The 5,933-nt window shown below is 41.1% G+C and overlaps 1 protein-coding gene across 1 annotated transcript; it reads right to left on the bottom strand.

Moving 5' to 3' along the window:
• Positions 1 to 395: 395 nt before the first annotated feature.
• On the bottom strand, positions 396 to 5,130 carry kcnj2a (potassium inwardly rectifying channel subfamily J member 2a). Its single transcript, XM_030078504.1, has 2 exons — positions 4,990 to 5,130; positions 396 to 2,377 (listed from the first exon to the last, which is right to left on the bottom strand). The coding sequence occupies exon 2, from the start codon at positions 2,113 to 2,115 to the stop codon at positions 832 to 834; it is 1,284 nt and encodes a 427-aa protein (XP_029934364.1). The 5' UTR covers positions 2,116 to 2,377; positions 4,990 to 5,130; the 3' UTR covers positions 396 to 831.
• Between the last annotated feature and the right edge of the window lie 803 nt (positions 5,131 to 5,933).

The raw sequence follows: 5,933 nt of genomic DNA, 5'->3' as shown, positions 1-5,933 counted from the left end.
TAAATTATTATTTTCATTATTTTTTTGCTACTTCTTTTGTTACTTTAAATGGCAAATTGGACTAAATCAAGATTTCTTTTGAAACCATCACAATAGCATTATGTCTATTTCAATTCCTGACTTCTTTGATTGCATTCAAATTTTTATAATGTTAAAAAAATAAGAATTTGTTTTGTCACTTTCAAAATAATTAGAGTATTGACTCTATAGTGTTGATTAAAATACCTTATTCCTAAGAATATCTTTTCTGTGGTATAAACCTTCCATATGATTTTTTTTTTTTTTTTTTTTTTAAACTCTAGAGTACATTCGCCAACTCATGTGCAAATTAGCAAGGAAAAGGCTTTGGTTTTCAATGTGAAAGCGCAGAGTCAAAAAGAACATCTTAAAGGGCTTTTTCTCTAGTTTCTGTGCACTACGTATAATTTTTATAGCAGCACTTGAGAACATAAATTATAAACCACCATTCTTAATACGTTTTTTGTTCTAAATATTTGCTGGACAGAGAAACAGAGACATGCCTGCGATTTTCAAGTTATCTCAACAAACCCGCCCTCTATGTTATCTTGCAGTCAATAGACACTAAGCACACATTTGTGGGGACTAGAGAATTCTTCCTTCAATATGAACATGGTTCATAGTGCTGTGTTTTGTCATACTGTATGCAATTAAAGTTCAAATAACTCTTACATACAAGTCCTCAACCTAGCCCCTTCCCACAGCAGTACCGTCGGCTTGAACTTGTCCTCTACCCAAGGCCCAGCTCAGCTCATTGTGCCTTTCAGAGCAAGAGGTGATTTTTAATATCTGAGGTCTGACGTCTCTACACAGTCATATCTCTGATTCTCGTCTCAGAGGCCGGGGCTCTAGCGGTACAGTGGCTTGGCTGTGTTCAGTCTCTGATATATTGTCTGTCTGGGTGCCATCGGGGCCAACGCTACCCCCGTTCCCTTCGTCTGTGTCCTCTTTGTTTTCCAGTGCCATCTCATTTTCATAGCAGAAGGAGTTGGAGTTTGAGAGGATGTATTTTTTCTCTGCAAGGTCTCTGGCGCTGCACAGAGGAGTGCTCGGCACCTCATATGTCTTATGGAAGCGGGAATAGTCCACCTTGTAGTAGTTCTTCTCTTCAAAGAGCACGGGCTCGAATCGGTGACCCCAGAGGATCTCGCTGGCTAGGTAGGAGCTGCGGCACTGCGTGGTCATGGCTGTGGCCTCGACCATGCCCTCCAGAATGACCACTATCTCAAACTCAGAGCTCTCCAGCTCCTGTTTGCTCATGTCATAGAAGGGACTGTCCTCGTCAATCTCATGGACAATGGTGATGGGAGAGACCAGGAAGATGCGGTCAACTCCGCTGTCAAAGCCCACATCTATGTCCATCTGGTCGAGCGGGATAAACTCCCCCTCTGCTGTGGTCCGGGATTTCAGAAGCTGCGCTCGGACATGTGCCTCCACCAGGTGGCTCTTCCTCAAGTTGCCCACACGCCACATCAGGCAGAGCTTGTTGTCTCTCATGGCCACTGTTGCATTATGACTGAAAACCAAGGTTTCGTTCCTCTTCTTGGGCTTCGCCATCTTTGCCATAACAGCACCAATGATGAAGGCATCAATGATGCAGCCCACGATGCTCTGGAACACCACCATGAAAACAGCAACCGGGCACTCATCTGTCACGTATCTGTAACCATAGCCAATGGTGGTCTGAGTCTCAATGGAGAATAGGAAGGCAGCGGTGAAACTGCTCACATTGGAGACACACCTCTGGGCGTCACTTTCTAAGTCCCCGTGGAAGATGGCCACCAGCCAGAAGACACAACCAAAGAAAAGCCATGATAGGAGAAAGGCGAGGCAGAAGATGATGAACATCCACCTCCAGCGGATGTCCACACATGTGGTGAAGATGTCAGCCAGGTAACGCTGACCTTTTTCACTCACATTGATAAACTGCACGTTGCAGTGACCGTCCTTCTTCACAAATCTGCTCTGAGGTTGGTGCCTTGTGTGCACCTTGCCCTTGCCATTCCCGTAGCCATTGGGTACTGCCATAGTGGCAAGCTTCATTCCGTCCTCCTCTGATGACACAACGCTGTAGCGGTTGGCTCGCACACTTCCCATCACCTCTGTCTGGGAGGGCTGTGCTGCTTCTGCTTTGGAAAACAGTCTGAGTTTCTGGAAAAAGCGTTGGAGAAACAGTTTTGAAACACTGTTGGGGGCCAAATCAAACAGGAAATGGTGATAAATTGAGGCGGGCTGAGGTGACGCCCCTTCGGCCTCGCTAGCCCGTAGTTTGACTGCAACCAAGGAGAGGTGTGCAGGCCTGAGGATGAACTGGTCACTCCTCTTTCATCAGGTTCTTGGACCTCATCAATTAGAAATGCTACAGGAGACAAAGAAAGAAGATAATTGTTAGACATATATAAAATAATAAAATACATCACCTTTCTATATAAACCAAATACCAAAATCTAAATAACCTCATAAAAGCATGTTGAGGATGGTTAACAAAGACATATTGAGAGCATTTAAAAAAAAAAAAAAAAAAACAATCACTCCATTAACAATTAAGTATCAGTGTGTTGAACATGAATTATAATATGACCTGTCACAATTGATAACACAGCAATAGGTGCAGCCTGAGAAAAGCCATCAAAGACTTTATACCCAAGGGCAAGAAAAGCATGTCTCTTTGTGCCAACAATATTTCATTCAGTTATGACAAACAACAACAGTGCTATCTAACCCTACTCTGACATTTCAACTTTTCACTGAGAGAGGTCTCAGTGTAATTGGATTCAGGTCCCATTATTGGTCATTTACAAAGTTGACTTGTTTTTCTTGGCTGAGTTGAGTTGACATAATCGTTTATTGTTGGATTGCGGGTTACAGTGTTTCTGTGGGATCCCATGAACTATTTGTTTGAATCTTTTTTTCAGATATTGCACTCCTGTAGGATCAAATTAAAAACATAAACTGAGATACACATATCATTTTTCTAACCATGTCATCTTTTGAAAAACATACTGCAACCAAAACAATGTCAAATTATGATACCATAATTGTCACACCAGCTTGTTTGTCACATTACATGTGCCCTCCTGCCTGATTATCCATTGGTGCATTATTAATGCCCAATTTTCATGTAGTGCTCTCTACCAATGAAGGAAAATGAACACGCTTTGCTTGACACTGTAAGTTCATACTTGGGTGGTTCTTTCGTCCATCAACACCTACCGTCTAAAAACTTATGAGCCGATTTTTTTTTATGGGGCATCAGCGTGACAGACATATCAGTTTCTCACTGAACTTTAATTTTGCCAGGACCTTATACAGAGGCGATGAGCTGTGATATGCAATAAATGACATTACGTGATTCTCGCAGATTCAGGATATATTTTATCACACTTTAAAGGAATAGTATCAGCTTTCTCTTTAAGTGTGCAGAAGAGATGCATACTGCTTGTTGACTCTCACAGAGCTCTTGGGGATTTCATCTTCTCTCTGCAGCATAATGGCTGTCCTGTGAGGATTCTCGTGGCACAACTAAAACACTACTCATTAAAGTGCTGCTGTCTGTTGTACATGGCCTAGACCTGGCTGTCCTAGCAACAACCTCTAAAGTGACCTGCCATAGTCTCTCTTTTTGATCTCAGACTTCTGTGGAGCATGAGAGCAGACGAATAGGAGCATGAGCTCTGGAAAACTAGATGATTGTTCTTCAAGCCTGAAGGAGCATATCAAATACCCAAATAAAATTACTTGTCATATGACCACAACTAGCATTTTTGTTTGCTCTAAGTCTTTTTTACAGCTAAAAAAGAAGTACTGTAAAATGACTGAGAAACTACGTCTGTATGCCTTTTATGTCTAAATTTGACGTCAGATGGCACAGTATTATTAACTACATCTCAGAGCATCTGTCAAACTAAGCACATTGCATGTATTGTTGACAGTATTGACTGTGATGTTGCTACACTTTGGTGGGCAATGTAATCTTTCCTCAATTAATGGCTGCTAAAAACTGTTGATTATAATTGGAATTGTGCCAATCAAGGGTAACAGTAAATTGCTCTTTTTGCTTTGTTGCTGTTTTTAGGAAGGATATTTTACTGGCAATAAATATACTAATGATGATACATTAGATATTATAACCAGTAGGCTATCCGTGCTTTAGAAAGCTTGACTAGATACAGGGACATTGCATGCGTGAATTAATTTAAGCATGATAGGAAGTAGCTATTAATGAGAATAATGATTATTGTCATTAGCTATAGGTGTAATGGCAATGGCAGTAGTGTTGAAAATAACAACAATAATATTAAAATTAAACTTAATAGCCTTGGCTCATACAGTAAAATCAAACCGTATGAGAGGGCTTCAGCTCGGAGAAGACAAACCCTGAGCTGCACTCAGAATGCAACAAATGCCAGCGACAAATGTTAACAGGTGCGGGGAAAAGGGAACTGCCTTCTGATGCAATCTTCCACTCTGTCGTCTAAGACAGACAGGCGCGTTTCTTGCACCACATGGCTCTCAAATTTTACTTTTAGTTTAGAAATTGAATTGCGGTCAAAGATGATCACAGAAACTGCAACTTTTGGCGGGTCTCTTGACACCTATGGCAGCAAAAGTCGTGCGTAAAAGTTCACATGCTGAAGGCTCCGTGTTTACTTTTTAGAACTCGAATAAAGTCCAGACCCGGGCTGCATTTCATCTAAACTGAATGTGAACAGTTGTTTGATGGCCACAATGTCATGATTTTGATATCTCTAAGGCTCTGTCAGTTACTTTAGCGATGCATCTATTCAGTTACGCACAGCATGCGCTACCCCGGAATCACTCGCTTTGATAGATGACAGCTAGTCTGCCAGAATTGTGCGTTATTCTTCAGCAATAAGCCTTGCACGCATCATCATTAGGACATTACATCGCACGTGAAAGCGTAATAGGACTAGGCTGTGAGAATTTCCTTAAAATTCATGTTTAGTCTACCTGCTGCTCATTTGTGGACCGGTTGGGATCAGCTTGGTGAAATATATTCCAGAAGTTTGGCCTCTGTTATCCTCGGCGTTGTTTCCACGGGTTGTTGTTTACGTACGATGAACAAGCTCAAGTGTGAAACTCCCTCATGTCTCTGAATGACTGGTCTTGGTAATGTGCTTTGCACAGAGTTCTCCCAAAGCAATTTAAATAGCATATACCGGCACGGACCGCCCTCTGGTCTGCGCCCAGCCAATAGAGACGCGGAGAGGAAAGCGCTCCAGTGAGGAGCGAAACTATACTGTTTTGTCAAATCGCGTGTAGGCCAAATGTTAAACACCGGGTGAGCTGATGCGAGTAGGACACAGCATGAAGTTAGGGAAGAACAGTTTGAAAGTAACTGGCGCATGACACTTTCCTAATCAGTTATGTAACGGTTAATGAAAAGAGGGGTAAACTATGGACTCCAGGCTGTGATCATCACGAGGCAAACAATCACCAACATAAACAATGATCAGTTATATTAACAGAAAAGTATTCATTTATGCTTGTCTCCATTAAAATATTCTGATATAACGTACATCTATATAACCTACATTTGTGAGGTATCACTGCTAATAAGTACTATAAATTTACATAAAAAATGTCATCTTATTAATGTGTGTAAACTGAATTTCGGTGGGTTTACCCTGCAGTATACCTTCAGAAAAAATGTTACCTTTTATTTTAAATAAATAAATAAACTAGGATATTATTTAAAAAAACAAAAACAAAAACAAACAATCAAACAAACAAACAAAAAACAGTTTTTTTTTTCTCCCCCGACTATGCATGAAGAAATACCGAATGTTCCACCTATGAAAATCTTCCGAGAAGGTGGTAAATGTTGTCAACACCTGCTGCTGACCGCCGTTAGTGAGTAATATAACTGTCCATCACATTAACTGATGTTACTC

The sequence above is a fragment of the Myripristis murdjan genome, chromosome 19, assembly GCF_902150065.1.
Source record: "Myripristis murdjan chromosome 19, fMyrMur1.1, whole genome shotgun sequence".
Taxonomy (NCBI): domain Eukaryota; kingdom Metazoa; phylum Chordata; class Actinopteri; order Holocentriformes; family Holocentridae; genus Myripristis; species Myripristis murdjan.
Note: the sequence above shows the minus strand (reverse complement) of the source record. Positions and strands in the feature narration are given on the sequence as shown.

Excerpts from the sequence above, each read along its gene's own strand:
- kcnj2a (XM_030078504.1), bottom strand. The coding sequence starts at position 2,115 with ATGGGAAGTGTGCGAGCCAACCGCTACAGCGTTGTGTCATCAGAGGAG.